The 18,990-nt window shown below is 48.8% G+C and overlaps 1 protein-coding gene across 3 annotated transcripts in view; it reads right to left on the reverse strand.

Annotated features, from left to right (window-relative positions):
- The window catches only part of smyd3 (SET and MYND domain containing 3), a 45,041-nt gene extending 26,608 nt beyond the window's left edge, over positions 1 to 18,433 (reverse strand). The window contains exons 1-5 of one of the 3 annotated variants that reach the window (XM_084668383.1): positions 18,164 to 18,431; positions 11,201 to 11,264; positions 10,901 to 11,008; positions 10,751 to 10,808; positions 10,372 to 10,523 (exon numbers count right to left, since the gene is read on the reverse strand). In XM_084668383.1, coding sequence (XP_084524509.1) covers positions 10,372 to 10,523; positions 10,751 to 10,808; positions 10,901 to 11,008; positions 11,201 to 11,264; positions 18,164 to 18,324 — 543 coding nt within the window. In that variant the 5' untranslated portion in view covers positions 18,325 to 18,431. Of the gene's footprint in view, positions 1 to 10,371; positions 10,524 to 10,750; positions 10,809 to 10,900; positions 11,009 to 11,200; positions 11,265 to 18,163 lie in introns of all 3 variants that reach the window. The other 2 variants (XM_084668382.1, XM_084668384.1) reach the window with 2 other exon arrangements.
- Positions 18,434 to 18,990: the final 557 nt, after the last annotated feature.

The raw sequence follows: 18,990 nt of genomic DNA on the forward strand, positions 1-18,990 counted from the left end.
GTAGCTGTAGTGTGTGCGTGTGTGTGGTTCCCTCCAGACCGTAGCTGGATTTAGCAGCACCGACGTCCGTCTAATCAGCTCGGTCTGCGTGGTATCTTCACCACACACACGTGAAAGAGGGAGGAGGAGGAGGAGGAGAGGAGGGTGTGAGGGAGGGAGGAGGAGGAGGAGGGTGTGAGGGAGGAGGAGGGTCTGAGGGAGGAGGAGGAGGGTGTGAGGGAGGAGGAGGAGAGGAGGGTGTGAGGGAGGAGGAGGAGGGTGTGAGGGAGGAGGAGAGGAGGGTGTGAGGGAGGAGGAGAGGAGGGTGTGAGGGAGGAGGAGAGGAGGGTGTGAGGGAGGAGGAGGAGGAGGGTGTGAGGGAGGAGGAGGAGGAGGAGGGTGTGAGGGAGGAGGAGGGTCTGAGGGAGGAGGAGGAGGGTGTGAGGGAGGAGGAGGAGAGGAGGGTGTGAGGGAGGAGGAGGAGGGTGTGAGGGAGGAGGAGAGGAGGGTGTGAGGGAGGAGGAGAGGAGGGTGTGAGGGAGGAGGAGAGGAGGGTGTGAGGGAGGAGGAGAGGAGGGTGTGAGGGAGGAGGAGGAGAGGAGGGTGTGAGGGAGGAGGAGGAGAGGAGGGTGTGAGGGAGGAGGAGGGTGTGAGGGAGGAGGAGGAGAGGAGGGTGTGAGGGAGGAGGAGGAGAGGAGGGAGGAGGAGGAGAGGAGGGAGGAGGAGGAGAGGAGGGAGGAGGAGGAGAGGAGGGAGGAGGAGGACAGGAGGGTGTGAGGGAGGAGGAGGAAGTGAGGCGAGGGAGGACAGGGGAATGTTATACTGACATACTGCTGAATATAATAAAAGAGTGAATAACAAGCAGAGAAGAGGCACAAACCCCAGCCTCATTTAATAGAAACAAACCTTTCTGCAGTAATCCTTGTGAGTGTGTGTGTGTGTGTGTGTGTGTGTGTAGCATGTCTTTAGGCTGTTTGAGTGGCACAGTGCCCTTCTGTTGATGTCTTGCAGGCTGTCTGACTGCAAAAACATCTACAACTGTGTGTGTATTGGAGCCATGACCCAGTCCTAGAGGATGTCCTGCTCATTCAAGAACTCAGCTTACTCACGGATGAGTAAGCGCACACACACACACACACACAATATAGTGTATCCATAAGACAGCTGTGTTCTGTTCAAGCTACATGTAGCCTAAAGCAAAGACACATGAAAACGCACACACACTCGGCTTGATCAATGTCAGACCCTGGGAGAGATGTCAAATGTTTCTGTATCTTCTGGTCTCTGTAACTACCAGGAGGGGGACCTGTTAAGACCTCTAGAACCTGTGTTTGTCTACGTGTGTATTATGTTCTAATAACCTCGTATTCTGCAAACATCCTCCCTTCTCTTCCTTTCCTCTCGCCCCCCTCTCTCCTCTCCTCCTTCCCCCTACCCTACCGTCTCCTCCTCCCCCTCTCTCCTCTCCTCCTCCCCCTACCCTACCCTCTCCTCCTCCCCCTTTCTCCTCCCCCTCTCTCCTCCTCCTCCTACCCCTCTCTCATCCTCCTCCTCTCCCTCTCTCCTCCTCCCCCTCTCATCATCCTCCTCCTCCTCTCTCCTCCTCCCCCTCTCTCATCCTCCTCCTCCTCCTCTCTCCTCCTCGCCCTCTCTCATCCTCCTCCCCCTCTCCCCTCCCCCTTTCCCCTCCCCCTCTCCCTCTCCCCTCCCCCTTTCCCCTCCTCCTCCCCCCTCTCCTCCTCATCCTCCTCCTCCAACCTCTCTCCTCCCCCTCTACCCTCCTCCTCCTCCTCCTCTCCTCCCCCTCTCCCCTCCCCCTTCCTCCTCTCCTCCTCTTTCTCCCCCTCTCCACTCCACTCCAATGGATGAGGATCTGCTGACAGGACAAGTCTGCCAGTGGGAAGATTAGATCAATAAAACCAACCACACACACACAAACATGAACCATAAGGCATCATGCACAGATGGTTCATTAAATGGGTAACTATTGCTCCAGAAGTCCTGTGTGTGTGTGTGTGTGTGTGTGGGGGGGGGGGGTGAGAGTGAGTTAAGAGTTTCTCTCTGCTTCCACGTTATTGATTAAGAACTGGAAATTAACACATTCTCCCCATCAGTGGTTCTCACTGGAAACTGCTTTGACAAAAATAGGATGGTGCGCACACACACACATGCTCTGATGATGGAAATGTTTATTCCAGATTAGAGGTTGGATACACAGACATAGCACCATCTAAACCCCAATCCATACTGCTGCTATCTCTCAACATGCAGGATAGTAGCCCTCTCCTATGCATAAATAATACACACACACACACCAGTGTGGTTGGATTATCTACATGAACTTCCTGCTGGCTCCTTTCTTATTTGACAGACACATCACCATGGTAACACTAACGCTAGACCAATGGTTGGAAAGATCTGTACATCACAGAAGTGTGACCTTACAGACAGAGAGAGAGAGAGAACGAAGAGAGAGAACGAAGAGAGGAGAGAGAGGAGGAGGAGAGGGAGAGGAGAGAGATGGAGTTCATGAGTGTTGGGTTGCCGTGGTGATGGGAGGACGGAGGCAGAGATATTGGCCACTCAGGATGACAAATTGTTTGACGCCACAGAAAACTGCGGACGTGTGCAGATTCTACAAAGACCGCACTGGGGCAGGAGTGTTGTGTTGTGTGTGTGTGCCTTACCTTTTTAAGGTGTGTGTTTTGTGTAATTGCTGAAAGACTATTTGCATGCATGTGCAAACCAAGAGACATAATTGAGAGAGAAAAGAAAAGAAAGTATGAGAAACTGAGAGAGAATGGATGACATTGAAGAGAAGAGAGAAAACTAGTTTTGGAAGGGTGATTGACCCTCTTGTCTAACAAGGACAGGAGATAAGGTGAGAAGAGGTGGAACCAGAGGAACCAGAGGAGGAACCATAGGAGGAACCAGAGGAGGAACCAGAGGAGGAACCATAGGAGGAACCAGAGGAGGAACCAGAGGAGGAACCAGAGGAGGAACCAGAGGAGGAACCAAAGAGAAGAAAGCAGGAGAGTGGATGAGAGGCAGAGACGATAGGAGGAGATGAGGAGAGGAAACAAGGAGAGGAAGTGGGGGAGGAGACAAGGAGAGGAAGCCCCCCTCACACCTGCCCTCCTCCTAACCTTGGAGGGTAGTGCCACAGTAGAAAGTCCAGCACAAATCTGTCTCAGCTCCCCCCCCCCCCCCTCCGGGCCTGGGGAGTGTGGTGGATTCTCTGACAAACACATACTTCATCTTTTCTCCGTAATATCTCCCGGAGCTCTCTCTAGGGGCTCTGGGACATGCAGAGAACAGAGCAGAAGATGAGAGAGAAAGAGAGAGAGCTAGAGAGAAAGAGAGATAGAGAGAAAGAGAGATAGAGAGAAAGAGAGATAGAGAAAGAGAGAGAGAGGATTCAAGAGAGAGAAAGAACGAGAGAGAAAGAGAGAGGATGAAAGAGAGGATGAAAGAGAGAGGGAATGAAAGAGAGAGAGAGGATGAAAGAGAGAGAGAGCACATTTCCTCTTCTACCCTCCTCTGTATGTCCCAGCAGCTAACCCCAGCTGTTCCAAAGCTGCTAGTCTTTATGAATGGCCGGACGTAGAGTAGCCTTGACAAGGAGAGTAACCATGGACACTGTTCATCTGGTTATCCCCCTGGAGATCATCTGGAGAAGTTTCCAGAAAAGAGATGCAGACCAAGTTCTAGAACATCTCCAGAAGGTTCTCTGTGAGCTTGGATCTAGATCATCTCTTGAGTGCTTTCCAGGTTTTATATACACAGAACACATCAAGAACACTGTCTCCTGTTCAGAGAAAACTTAAGCACTGCGGGTCTGATTCACCAGTGTGAGTGTGTGTGTTTGTGTGTGTGTTTGTGTGTGTGTGTTGGAAAAGCCCATTAAAGTCTCCAGTTCCTCTCCCAGGGATTCATTCCAGCAGTAAAACTGAGTTGCTTTTGGCTAAGGTGTATCTCACCTGTGATCTCCATCACAAACCTCCAGGTCAACACAGGGTGTGTGTGTGTGTGTGTGTGAGGGGTAGTGATGCACAAACACAGGGTTCCACAAGCCTGTAAGGACACTAAAGATGATGATGATGATGAAAGGCTTGAGCACAAATCTTAGTGTTACTCATATTAGTGAGTGAGTGAGTGTCTGTGTGTGTGTGTGTGTGTGTGTGTGTGTGTGTGGGAGAGAGACAGCGAGAGACAACAAGAGAGGGAGTTAGAGAGACAGAGAGGATAATGTCAGTGTCTTAAGGCTTGTTTAAATTGAATGTATGTTATCATTGACTCAGCCAGTTGTGTGTTGAGTGACGCTGATTTCAGCTTCGAACAGGATGTGTGTGTGTGTGTGTGTGTACATGTTTAAGAACAGAATTTCTATGTACAGCACTATGTCAAGGCTTCTCCTGTGATTCTGGTACACACCTCCACAGTGCTGTGCCGTCCAAACATTTCAGCACATAACAATCCACCCATACGTGTAGACTGATATTAATCCCTGATCACTCCCCCCTCCTGATCAGCTGTGTGATGTTGATCACCTGGAATCAGGATCCTGGAGAACGAGGATAAACGAAGAGAAAATGCTACAAATAGGGAGCGAGCGCCTGATTCATTCCTCAACATGCAGAGATAAACAACGTTGTTGTGTTTGCGGTGGTTAATCTTGTTGATATTAGCTGTGTTTTTAATTAGCTACAGGGAGAGTGTATGAGAGGTGAATGAGATGATTCAATTAATACCAACCTCTGGAGAGAACGAGAGAACAAGAGAGAGTGAGAGGGGGGTGGAGAGGGAGAGGTAGAGAGGGGGAGAGAGAGAGGGATAAGGTGGGAGGGGAAGGGAGGAGTATAGAGAAAGAAAGGGAGAGGAATGAGCTAAATTCAGGATAGAGGTGCTGGAGAGAATGAACAAGTGAAGGAGAGAGAAGGAGAGAGAAGGAGAGAGAGAGAGAGAGAGAGAGAGAGAGAGAGAGAGAGAGAGAGAGAGAGAGAGAGAGAGAGAGAGAGAGAGAGAGAGAGAGAGAGAGAGAGAGAGAGAGAGAGAGAGAGAGAGAGAGAGAGAGAGAGAGAGAGAGAGAGAGAGAGAGAGAGAGAGAGAGAGAGAGAGAGAGAGAGAGAGAGAGAGAGAGAGAAATTAAGTTCTGTTGGCCTGCATCGGTTTGTCATTAGGTTACTCACTTAATAGCTATAGATACACTTGCAACACACACACACACACTCACTGAGCCCCAATAAGCTCATTAGCACCGCTGATCACCCGTTGGTCGTTAAGAAGAGGAAATTCAGCATGAACGACCATACAAGGCAAACCGCAGGGAGGGTGCCGTGGCAACACTGGCGTGATTCAAGCCGCCTCTGGAGAACGCATCAAACATGACCAGAACGTGACCACACATCAACCAGGACCAGAACGTGACCACACATCAACCAGGACCAGAACGTGACCACACATCAACCAGGACCAGAACGTGACCACACATCAACCAGGACCAGAACGTGACCACACATCAACCAGGACCAGAACGTGACCACACATCAACCAGGACCAGAACGTGACCACACATCAACCAGGACCAGAACGTGACCACACATCAACCAGGACCAGAACGTGACCACACATCAACCTGTAAACCTCAGACTCACATCGCTGTCTCACAACCAATATAACGCTCTTTCTCTCTATACATCACGTAGTATCTGTCACTGTGTGTGTGTGTGTGTGTGTGTGTGTGTGTGTGTGTGTGTATACTGTATATGCATGTGTGTGTATGTGTGTTCTTGTTATGCTGCTACCTGTCTTAATGGGTTTTTCCATGACGGGGGGGGGGGGGGTTGGTTTAACATAATCTGGTGAACAGTTTGCTTTCAGCCTGGTTATTTGTAATTTACATCCCTCATTGCATACCCCTCCCCTCTCCCCTCAGCCCATCCCTCTACCCTCTCCTCTCCCTCCTTCCCTCCCACTCCATCCTCCTCTCCTCCTCCTTCCCCTGTACCCCATCGCTCTCTCTACCCTCTCCCCCTCTCCCCTCAGCTCCTCACTCTCTTCTCCCCCTTCCTCCTCTCAAACCCTCCCTCTCTCCTCGCTAGCTGTGACCACAAAAGGACAGCAATTACTGGAACAGTTTGAAAGAGAAGGGAGGAGGGGAGGGAGAGGGGGAAGAACAGAGGAGGAGAGGGGGAGAGTGAGATGAGGAGGGGGAGCACAAGTTAAGAGGAGTTGGGTTGTCACAGCTGGAGCACATTTCTATCCACACACACACACACACACACACACCACACAAACTCAAAAACTGATTCTGAAAGGAAGAAAAAAAACACATTAGTGAAAAACAAAGGCAGCAGTGAGGATAGCAGGATGTTTTCTCCGATCTTCTATCCTCCTCTCCTCTCTTCTTCCACCCAATTCCACACAGACAGACAGCTAAGTCAATTAAACAAATGGTTTCTTCTATCTGTTTATTAAAGGGGCCATGTCCCTTCCTCCACGAGGGCCTCCCAGACATTACACTAAGCTGTCGCTAAGCTAATTAGCATGGTGCCCAGGACCCTGCTAGGGTTACATGTGTGGTGAGGAACACATGCTACTGTGATAACACAGACTCACACACACACAAAACACACACACTGAAGGATTAAGCTCCTGCTCCAGCTGATAGACTCTAAATACAACAGCAAATTCTTCATTTGTTTATTTCTATGACAGACAACAGTACGGTGCTGCACCTTGATCTCTCTCTCTCTCTCTCTGTGTCTCTCTCTGTGTCTCTCTCTCTGTGTCTCTCTCTGTGTCTCTCTCTGTGTCTCTCTCTCTGTCTCTCTCTCTGTTTCTCTCTGTGTCTCTCTCTGTGTCTCTCTCTCTGTCTCTCTCATACATCCTCTGTATTGCGTCTTTCCCTTTTCTCTCTGTCTTCTCTTCTCTTACACATACCCTCTGGTCAAAACACAAACACACACAGCTATCCTCAGTCTGGACACACATCTAGTTATGCCCTGGTCAGAACACTACACACACACCTCAAGAATTGAAGTCCGGCAGGGTTTATGGCATGGGTATAAATGAAAGCAGTAACATTATTAGCAGCATGTGTGTGACTGTGTGTGGGCACACTGTAAACCCCCTTCATTCAGTTAGATATATGCCCTTAGGAGTCCCTGGGCTCCCACTACGCTCTAACCGCGTGTGTGTGTGTGTGTGTTTGTGCGCGTGCATGGGGACGAAGCCGCTGTTAAATCACCTTTGGAATCAGGCTCTGCCTCCCCCGAGTCCAACACCCCCATACACACAGACGCACGACAGAAATACTGACACACACACACACACACACTCTGATGTTAGGCTGCACACAATGATGTCAACATTTCTTCCTCTCCACGACTCTCTCTCCTTCCTTATTATTTATTTTTTTCCTCTTCTAGTCTCTCCGTTTCTGCCTTCTGGACAGAGAGAAAGAGAGACAGACAGAGAAAGAGAGAGAGACAGACAGAGAGAGAGACAGAGAGAGAGAGAGACAGACAGAGAGAGAGACAGAGAGAGAGAGAGACAGACAGAGAGAGAGAGAGAGACAGACAGAGAGAGAGACAGACAGAGAGAGAGACAGACAGAGAGAGAGAGAGAGACAGACAGAGAGAGAGACAGAGAGAGAGAGAGTTGAGCACAAAAGGAGAGTCAGACAGACAGAGAAAAAGTGAAGTAGCACAAAAGAACAAGACAGCTGGAGTGAGAGAGGATAGAGAGAAATAAACCAGGGTGAGAGAGTGAAAGACGGAGAGAGAGACACAGACCAACAGACAGACAGAGCGAGAGAGAGTGTGCGTGAGAGAGAGACAGACAGAGCTGGCAGGAGATAGGAGAGCAGGGCCGGCGTAATGCTGGTTACTATGCGGTCGGTGCACGATTGAGAAATGGTTCCCCCTCCACTGATAGGTGATGCAGCACAACAATAGGTTCTGCTGAGGGGAAGTTCATGGGGGAAGCAATAAAACGTCGCGCGCGGCCAGATATAATCTGTCACTGCTTGCTGCACCACTGCAGCGAACTGCAGCACACTGGCCTGGAACGAGCGCACACACACACACACACAGTGTGCAGTGCTCAGGAGCACCCTTGAGTACATGAAGGTACAGTGATGATAATGTGTCTGTATTATTATGTGGTTGCAGAGTTAGAGGAGGGGGAGAGGCAGAGATGTTATTAATACCAGCAGGCATGTTTTACAAACCCACTCTGTCCTTCTGGAGTAGAACTGGACCACACACAGTCTAACGCACACACACACACACAACCAAATATGGCTTTCTACAACAGCGTGTGGAATCTTGATGAGACAGTCAGACAAAGATCCTTCCCTCTCTCTCCCTTTCTCTCGCTCTTTCCCTCCCTTTCTCTTGCTCTCTCTCTCTCCCACTAACACACAGCTTGACTAGATATGCTTTTAAAAAGTATGAAATATATACAGGGTATTTTAAACACAGGAAACAATCACCTCAGCATATCACTCATTCACTTCAGCCATTAGAGAGAGAGAGAGAGAGGGAGAGAGAGAGAAAGAGAGAGAAAGAGAGAGAGAGAGAGATAGAGGGAGAAAGAGAGAGAGAGAGAGAGAGAGAGAGAGAGAGAGAGAGAGAGAGATAGAGGGAGAGCGAGAGAGAGAGAGAGAGAGCGAGAGAGAGAGAGAGAGATAGAGGGAGAGCGAGAGAGAGAGAGAGAGAGAGAGAGAGAGAGAGAGAGAGAGAGAGAGAGATAGAGGGAGAGCGAGAGAGCGAGAGAGCGAGAGAGCGAGAGAGCGAGAGAGAGAGAGAGAGAGAGAGAGAGAGAGAGAGAGAGAGAGAGAGAGAGAGAGAGGGAGGGAGGTTAAGGGCTGCAGTCCAAACACACACGAGGCCACAGTGCCCCCTGTTGGTGTCCTGTAGAACAGTCTGCCCCCTCAACCTCCCACACGCGCACGCGTGTGTCAGAGCGCGCGCGCGTGTGTGTGTGTGTCAGAGCACGCGCTCGTGTGTGTGTGTGTGTCAGAGCGCGCGCGCTCGTGTGTCAGAGCGCGCGCGCGCTCGCGTGTGTGTGTGTGTGTCAGAGCGCGCGCGCTCGTGTGTCAGAGCGCGCGCTCGCGTGTGTGTGTGTGTCAGAGCGCGTGCGTGTGTGTGTGTATTGTTGCAAGGTTGCTGAAGGTTAAACTTTGTTCTCAGCCCCTGACCCACTGTACTGGCACTGTGACATTCTCATGACTACAGGCTGGTGGTGATTATGGGATGTTCATGATCTCATCCTTCACTTCATCACTGGAATTCATCCTCCATGACATCATTCAAAGGACCAGCCAGTCAGTCAAGCACAACCATGCAGTAGGTAGAACGTGTGTGTGTGTGTGGGGGGGGGGGTGTGTGGGGGTGTGTGTTAGAGTGGAGGTGCTAAGAGTTTCTTCAACAGCTTTGGTAGCTAATGACAGCATGTACCTCTGTGGTGTGTTGTCCCTATTATGTTATCAGACGTGTCTGTGTGTGTGTGTACGTGTGTGTGTGTGTGTGTACATGACTGTCTAGGACAATGCTTGGATTACCATCTCTCCCCCCTTTCTCCTCCCCCTCTCTCCTCCTCCCTCTCTCCTCCCCCTCTCTCCTCCCCCTATCTCCTCCCCCTCTCTTTCTCTCTGAGTAATATCCCACTCCAAACCAGCAACTTTAATTAAACAAGTTGATACTCCTTCTGTCTCTCCTTCCTAACCATAACTCCCATCGGAATCTTCCCAGATTAATCAGGATTTCCCCGATTTTCCATTTCTGCATCACTCACTCACACACACACACACACATCTCAGTGCAGAACACGTACATATAGTAAGCATGCACACACACACACACACTGCTGTGCCATCTTAATTGGAAATTCCACCTCCACACTAGGCGATGTTGAGGATTCTCCTGAATTAATAAGGAATAAATAAATACATTTGTGAAGCAGAACCACCCTCCATTCTCCCAGGGGAGAGACGAGAAGTCCAGGCTGGGCTGATGAGGGAGTGCTGGTTCAGGGGAAAGTCTTGGCTCAGCACCCTCACCAGCCCCTTACTCATTTGCGATGGAGATTCAATGAAGTCGTGTCCAAGCTAATCATGCCCTAATAGTATTTGTGTGAGTGTGTACTAAATCAGGGTAAATAACTTTTTTGAACCCCCTCCCCCTCCCCCTCCCCTCTCTCTCTCTCAACTTGTGGAGAGCTTGCTGTTGTTGTGAAGGCTTTCTGCTTGTTTCCTGAGAAGCAGTGATGATGTAAAGCAGGTGTGTGTTTGCACAGCACTGCAGCCTCTCTGTCTCACAGCCACAGACACACTGATTAATATACTGTACATGAGAGTGTGTGTGTGTGTGTGTGTGTGTAACTCACTCGGGCCAGCAGGCTGAGAGGGTCCAGGCCTGGTGGGAGAGGAGATGTCACTTCCTGTGAGAGGGCCGGCACTTCCTGTTGGAGGTAGAGCTGAAGCATGGAGGCCAGCTGAGTCAGTCCCTCCCTCTTCTCCTCACTCATCACGCCGAGGTCTGCAGAATACACACACACACACACAGTGTTCTAAATGATTACATTAATAAGAACAGACGGCGAATAGGAGTCTAACAGCACGGCATGCGCACGCACACATTCTAATACACACACACTCTAGTACACACACACATTGACACACATTCACTGTAATATACACACACACACTCACACTGTTTCTGTAACACACACACACACACACAGGTAGGTAAGGAAACAGCCCCACGTGTTTCATGTTCCTCTAATGAATACAGCTCCTCTGAGGACCCAGGAGACGGGTCCAGCTACACAGGAGACACAACCACAGGAGAAGAGAGTTAACACTGCGACGAGGACAGCCATCAGGACATGCGGTGCGTTCCGGAGCCTTCCGCACCAGCCTGAAGATGATCCTGGCAGCCAGCCGGACAGAATCAGACGGCATTCTGGGAAGGAGGGAGCGGAGGGATCTGCATTCTGGCTTGTGCTCCGGCCAGGCTTGTCTCTGAGAGGGGCAGGAACCAGACAAGCCATGAAGAACCATATCAAACTATAATATTGAATAAAACACAAGGTCAAAAGTGCCATGAGAATTCGAGGGGTTGTAGTGTGTGTGAGTGATGTGGAAAGCAAGTGTGTATACACACACATGCAGACACGCACGCACACACACACACACAGGGTTCTGTGGACGTACCTGGCAGGTGGTATGACAGTAGCGTGCAGACCGACACTGAGAGCACCTGAGGAGAGCCCCACACCTGCAGGACAGAGACCAGGATCAGCACAGTCACAGGACGGCTGTGTGTCTGAGACCAGGATCAGCACAGTCACAGGACGGCTGTGTGTCTGAGACCAGGATCAGCACAGTCACAGGATGGCTGTGTGTCTGTGTCTGAAACCAGGATCAGCACAGTCACAGGACGGCTGTGTGTCTGAGACCAGGATCAGCACAGTCACAGGACGGCTGTGTGTCTGTCTGAGACCAGGATCAGCACAGTCACAGGATGGCTGTGTGTCTGTGTCTGAAACCAGGATCAGCACAGTCACAGGACGGCTGTGTGTCTGTGTCTGAGACCAGGATCAGCACAGTCACAGGACGGCTGTGTGTCTGTCTGAGACCAGGATCAGCACAGTCACAGGACGGCTGTGTGTCTGTCTGTGTCTGTGTTTATGTCTGGGAACTTGGAGCCCATTTCCTATAATCTTTATGTTTTCCAGAACTCCTGTTTCCAGTTTTGTGTGTGTAGTATGTGTGTAGTATGTGTGTGTTTGTGTAGTATGTGTCATATTGAGAGGCATAGCAGATCTCTGAATGTCTTGGTCAGATATTTATGGTTCACATCCTCATGTCAGACTAATACACTGCCCAGTGTTCCTGTTTTATCTACGACCCCCCAGAGACGGAAAGTGTGTGTGCGTGTGTGTGTGCATTGACATGGGATCCTTGGCGAGGGTGTTAAGTGTGTTATGATTCAAGCTGAATGGAGACAGAGTGCAAGGGCCATACTAGGCTCTCATGAAGCCTGAGGAAGACTAAGTGGAGTTCTCACTGTGTGTGTCTGTGTCTGTGTGTGAGAGAGAACTTTGTCACAAGCATTGAGACATTGCATCTTACTGAGGTATATACTTAAAGATTAGAAAATATTGATTTATTATTTAACACACACACACACACTTGCTTCTTCTCAACCTGATAACATAGAGCATGTGACTGTTGGTCAAATCTCTCTCGATTTGTCTCAGAGTCTGAATCTCACAGCTGTTTTTGGCTCAACACCTCCTCCCCCTACCACACAAAGAAACACACAGCATTGTGTGAAGATAAGTGAAGTAACTACCGATGGAACTTGTCAAATGTCTGCAGTTTGGAGAGGCAAACCACTAGACCAGACACACACACATTTCCAGACAGTCTAATCCAAACCAAGCTGTTTATCTGAAGCCTTTCCAGATCTGAGAGTCAGTGACATCACTCTCAGGGCCTCCTAATGGCCAATCACGATAAGAGGCTGTCTGATTGGCCCTCCAGATAGACATGAAGCAGCTAAGTGGAGCGTTCTATCAACAAGGAAAACAAACAGGGTGTAGAGGGTGTAAGTACAGGCAAACACACACACACACACACACACACACACACACTTGGGACATGGGAAGTATGCCAGTCAGTGTGGGAAGGTTAGAAATTAGGGCTTCTAGAATATGCGAAAACAGAGCTGGGACATTCTAGAACACGTTGAAGCAGATGGGACATTCTAGAACACGTTGAAGCAGATGGGACGTTCTGGAACACACGGGAACAGCGATAGGACATTCTAGAACACGCTGAAAGACATTCCAAGTCATCAGATCTACCAGTCCTATGAGGCTGCCAACAAGGTGTTAATGTGGTTGGGCGATTTCTACTGTGCCAGCATGTGAACTTACACAGTTATGAATATGTAATATGTTATTCATGTTATTAATAAGACTGATGTTTAGAGGACCTGTACAGATGGCTGGATAAACCATTTGATAAGTAATAGAAGCTGTTCATTGGTTAAATCGTCTATATGTCAGTTAAGACGTGAGAGATGGAGACATTTACACATCATCAAGTTAAATATACTAGTCTCATTGACGACTCGAACACTGGGATGGAACAGAAAAAAGTCCACCATGTATTAATATGGGATGGATTAGTTAATGACTCTTACAGCTTGATAGCCGCTCCTAATATCAACACTGATTCACCGTGTGTCCAAAGAGATAAGCTACATGAGCTGACATTCACAGGAAGTTTCCTCTGCTATCGTTCCAGTATGAAACGGCTTCGTCACGGACTTTCATCTTGGGGCGATTAGAACGGCGGACAGAGAAGGATTGTATCTGGGCGGCGGGTCACTTCCTGTTCAGATAGAAACAATCTAGAAGTCAGATGGGACCTGTGGAAGAGCGCGTTGGGGGTGTCAGACTTCGCCACATGTTCCCTGTTTATAGCCTGCTGGCCTGGAACCACAACCATGAGCATGGTGTTTATTGATTGGGTGTGTGTGTGTGTGTGTGTGTGTGTGTTTACTAACCCTGCTAGTGTTGATGTTCTGCTTTGGAGAGTACTTTTGGAGGTGTGGTGCCAGGAGGGGTGCTCATGAATACATCACACACACGCACACATCTCAGGAATATATTTAGAGGAGGATTATTCAGAACCCCAGTCAGTGACACTGAATTAAAATTGCAGCTCCCTCTCCGCCTCTATTGAACATTTTCATATCAATTACCTCTGCAGGCTTACAAAGAACCAGGACAGTGTGTGCGTGTGTGTATGTGTGTGTGTGTAACGGAGAGAGACGTGTGTGTAGGTTTGGGTTGGTTAACCAGTCTCTATACTCTGTGTAGTAATTAATGACCTGAGCTTGTGTGCTCATGCTTGTGTGTGTTTAGGTAATTAATTTCCGCAGCCTGATGTGTGTGTGTGTGTGTGTGTAATTAGAGGGGTCCTCTTCTCTGAGCTGTCCTGTTGTGCCTGACTGCTTTTCTCATTTCCGACCGTGGCGTATAGCTCACTTTAATATGACATGCCTGTGTGTGTATATGTGTACAGTTTTGCGCTGCATGTTTGATTGAACCAAGCCCCGGTTTAACCCTTGACCCTGAGTCAGCCATCTTGGAGACAGAACGGGGGTGGGGGGGGTGGGATCAGTAACTTGAGCCACTCCAATCACTCCAGACCAGGAAGTGACATCAGATCCTGTCAGTTTGAGTCTGCCTTAACTTTGTACACGAGCTCAGCTGTGTCTTTGAAGGAGCATTGTGAGCTCACACTAGTGAAGCGCACACACACGCACACACACACACACACACACGCACACAATGCTATTTGCAAACAGCAATAAATTTAAGTGAGGCATTGTCTCTGAATGTGTGTGTGTGCGTATTTGTGTGAGGCAGTTTGTGTGTGTCTGCATATTTACTCAAGGACAGATGTTTAGAATGTTACTGCTGCAGCAGAGAGAAGAAACAATGATGGGAGGGAGGGAGAGAGGGAGAGAGGGAGGGAGGGAGGGAGGGAGGGAGGGAGGGAGGGAGGGAGGGAGGGAGGGAGGGAGGGAGGGAGGGAGGGAGGGAGGGAGGGAGGGAGGGAGGGAGGGAGGGAGGGAGGGAGGGAGGGAGGGAGGGAGGGAGGGAGGGAGGGAGGGAGGGAGGGAGGGAGGGAGGGAGGGAGGGAGGGAGGGAGGGAGGGAGGGAGGGAGGGAGGGAGGGAGGGAGGGAGGGAGGGAGGGAGGGAGGGAGGGAGGGAGGGAGGGAGGGAGGGAAGAGAGAGAAAACAGAGGAATAGAAAGAAAGGTAGGAGGGAGAAAGACAGAGAGGGAGAGAGACAGAGAGCAAGGTAGAAGAAGGAAGTGTGGGGAATGCTGACTAGTCTTTGAACTAATTCCCTGCTCTCATCTGTCTCTCTGCTATGAAGCTCTCCTGTGAACACTGCATGTTTCCAGTCTTATCTAAAGTAGGTATTTGTATGCTTCACGACTGACTGGTTCCGGAATTTTCATCCCATCTCATATATATATGTGTGTGTGTAATTGAAAGGGGGGGAGCTGTGTTGAGGTTTAGCATGCTGAGAGGAACTAAGCAAATACAGTGAGCTTTCTAAGATGGGTAACTAAATGCCAGTCAAACACTGTCTGTCTGGTTCTACTCTCCTCTATCTCCCTTCCTCCACTGTCATTTATCTACCCATGCATCCCCCTTCTCTGAGTATGACTATACAGCTGATAATCACTTAATTGTGTACCTATGGCTAGTAGTGTCTATTTACCAGTCTGAGAGAGTGTGTATGTATCTGCTTGTGTACATTCAGGTTTTCTAAACCCGGAGATCTCATTAAGAACAAACAAGCCAGTCAGGCACTGGGCCAGACTAACCCACCCTCCAGCTATCCAACACTCTCCATCACACACACACACACACACACTCCCCACAAGAGGGGACACTTTCCATCCTGTGTGTGTGTGTGCGTGTAGCCCTAAGTCTTACAGCTGTTTTACCAACACTAACATCGGTGTGAGGGGTGCAGCATGTTAAATCAATAACATAGCTGATCCTCACCCTGGTCTCTTTGCTTCATGGAAATAAGGACCCAGACTCCAGGCTTATACCACACCATCACACCCACACACACACACACACACACACACACACACACACACACACACCCTGATTCCTTATTGATTCCTCACATCACCGTCTTAGCAAGAGCAGTGCCTGTCTGAGGTCAATCTGAGGGGAGTTGAATATGTTTTTGAAGTATTGAATAAACGTCAAGCTATGTCTGTGATCCTGGCGTGTGTGTGTGTGTGTGTGTGTGTGTGTGTGTCCAAGTGTTCCATTGACAGGGACAGTGCATGGAGGGCCACAGGCTCTTGGACCACAGTGGTGTCAGTTGTGTCCTAATCTCTCTGAACCACCTCCGTCCAACACCACCAGAACACAGCAGTACCATGGTGGAGGATCACGGTCAGGAGGACCTGCACCACGACCGCAATCTAGCGTTTATCCTGACTAAAACCTACAGTGGTGCCACAGACCCCATCCTGCAGCAACCTGCAGTGAGACACCTGGGTGCATTAGATTCGTGTCACCCGTCACTCCCGCTGTAATAAGGCCTATGGCGACAGAAGAGGCTGAGGGAAGCAGCACGGAGCACAATGAACACATCCATCAGCCTGCTTTGGACCAGCACTTTCATCTGATGCCCCCACACCCACACACACAGAAGAGACCAATATAGCACAGTAGCTTGAGGCCAAACTTGTCTAACTTGTCTAAATCTAATGTAGGACCTGCCAACATGAAATGGGAGGTCTCTTATTAAAAAGCCCAGACTTGTCACTAATATGAAGGGTTGTGGGAGAGGGGGAAGATTTGTGAAGCGTTTCCACAGCCTTTCAGCCAGCCAGGGCACAGACAGGAGCAGCACAGTGCCGTATATCTGCTCAACACACGACGGAGCTGTAAATTTGGATTCAGGCCTGAAAAACCAGACCGCGCCCATATAATCTCTTCTCGTTCTCTCTCCATCCCCTCTTCTCCATCTCTCATTCTCTCTCTTCCCCTCACCTTTTTTGCCCATGGCCTCAATTATTCCTTTTTCCTTCCCACCCACTTGCTTTTTGTCCTCCTCAAACTCACTCACTGTCACTCTCTGTGTCACACACACACACACACACACACACACAAGATGATGTCATGTTGAGCGGATCAGCTAGGAGTTTCGACTAAGCTTTTTTTGTTTCGGTTGTCAAACACTTCCGCTCCATGATCCATCCTGTGTGTGTGTGTGTGTGTGTGTGTGTGCGTGTGTGTGTGTGTGTGTGTATAAAACCACTTTACTGTCGGGTCAGTGGACTCACAGTTCCGGATGTGTACACACACTTACTGGTTCAGCGACTAAAAACATATCGCAGGCTTGAGTGTGTGTGCGTGTGTGTGTGTGCGCATGCGGTGGGGCTCAGGGTTTGAGGTCTGATTGCCCTCTGTAACAACATTATTTCCCCTAAAACAACTGTGGAGAGTACATAGGCCCTCAGCATGCGCGAACACACACACACACACACTAAGCCCATTCAGAGGGGTGAGCAGACATGCCATTCATGAAAAAAATAATCATCGACAACAATACCGACCATAAAACATAACAAGAACTGAGCAGAGCCCAGGGGCTGGAACCAGACACCCACGGTGACTCACTCAGGCCCAGGATCCTCACAGTAATAACTCCCAAGAGACTGGGACATGAACAACCTTCTCCAGGCCTGGCTTCATGGACCGCTCCGCTTCCTACTGTACCAATTACACTCCACTAACCGCACAATCGCAGCCCCGTAGGGAGATGTTGTGAGACAAGAAGGACTGATGTGGACTATATATGGGTCATATGGACTGTTCTACCCAGACTGTTTCTCTGCGCTGCTGAGAAAGGGTGTTTGGCAGAAGGAAAGGGCATCACAGGAAAGGATGGAATGTGTAGACGATGGGCAGGTCAGGGGTGGAAGCCTTTGAATATGGATCGAGAGGTTTCAAGTTCAAATACACTCCTGTATGTTGCGTTGGATGAAAGCATCTGAACGTGTTAATGAATGCCCCGGCACTGTTGTCATGGAAATAATGGAGTGGAAAATCCACTTATTTTCTTCATGGGCACACAGCGCACCAACATCTCAATCATGAATAATTAATCAAAGTAATTAGGAGATTTAGTTTGATTTGCAATAAATTTGACGATTAAGTATGCACGATGCTTCAGTCACCGCCCACAGAAGTGTAAGAACCTTCAGAGAGGATCGGGGTGACGGGACCATGATGGTTTGCGGATGGATCAGCACTGCCGCCAAGCGGCCTGATTACGGTATTGCAGTAACACAACGGCATGGTCTGGCAAAAAATAAGGGATCATAAAGTGTTAAATTGCTATGACTTGTTTTCAATCCCAGTGCTTTTGATTTCGCATGAACGCACTGCTCTTGATTATAAAATACACGCACTAAATCTATTACCGTTCAAAAGTGATACTCATTTTGAGACTAGTCTAGAGACTAACATCTTATGTCCGTTTTGAGAAATGCTAACGAATGCCAGGCTGAATGTTTAGTTTGACCGTGGTTTAATGTTGTATCCTTACCTTGAAAAGCAGTTGTGGCATATCTTTCTAGCGGACTTATTTGACACACAAGATGCAAGCGGCTGAGCCGAGCAGATAAGCTCTCCTGCAAGAATCTTCTGTGTTGCCCGGATACCGTTCCCTTTCCCTGGACTAACAAATCGTTCTATTTTGGGATTCATGATCGACCTCCTTCTACCAGCAAAAGACTGATAGCAGCAACGTTAAGGCTCAAGAAAACGCTTGACACACGTGAAACCGCGAAAACAGTTTACATCCGTAGTCAACGTCATGTGTCGTCATTACGTCAGGCGTACGCTACGACAAGAAACTTCGTTCCGTTCATTTTTGACCGACATGATCCGACACATAGGGAGGAATAATAGCCTAATTCTACATTAATAAGATTAACTACTTTTAATTAACTAACTAAAGATTAACTACTGTAGGTAGGATGACCTCATCCAATAACTATAAAAAGAAGACAATTCAAATGAAGACCAAAATCAAAATGTCATTTTTTTCAGCAGTTTTTAACTCTGGTTACAGCTATTTGAACGAGATACTGGTATATAAACTCATTATTTAACAATAACCCGTCGGTCTTTAGTTTCCAACAACGACATTTGCCCACAAGTCAACAGAAAGAAACATACAGCTGTGTCAAGTCATCAAGACCAGTCTGGTTGCCAGGTTACAAGTCAACCTCGACTTCGATATTACAAACATTATGTAGTCCTCTTCCTCATCACATATATAACCTAAAAGCTACGTAAATAACTCGGTGTCTTGTGGAATTTTCTACACCTAAAAGTTGTGCTGAATAAAACGTCACCTTATTCAAGGCA

This window comes from Hypomesus nipponensis, chromosome 12 (assembly GCF_054491055.1).
Source record: "Hypomesus nipponensis isolate SF chromosome 12, ASM5449105v1, whole genome shotgun sequence".
NCBI lineage: Eukaryota > Metazoa > Chordata > Actinopteri > Osmeriformes > Osmeridae > Hypomesus > Hypomesus nipponensis.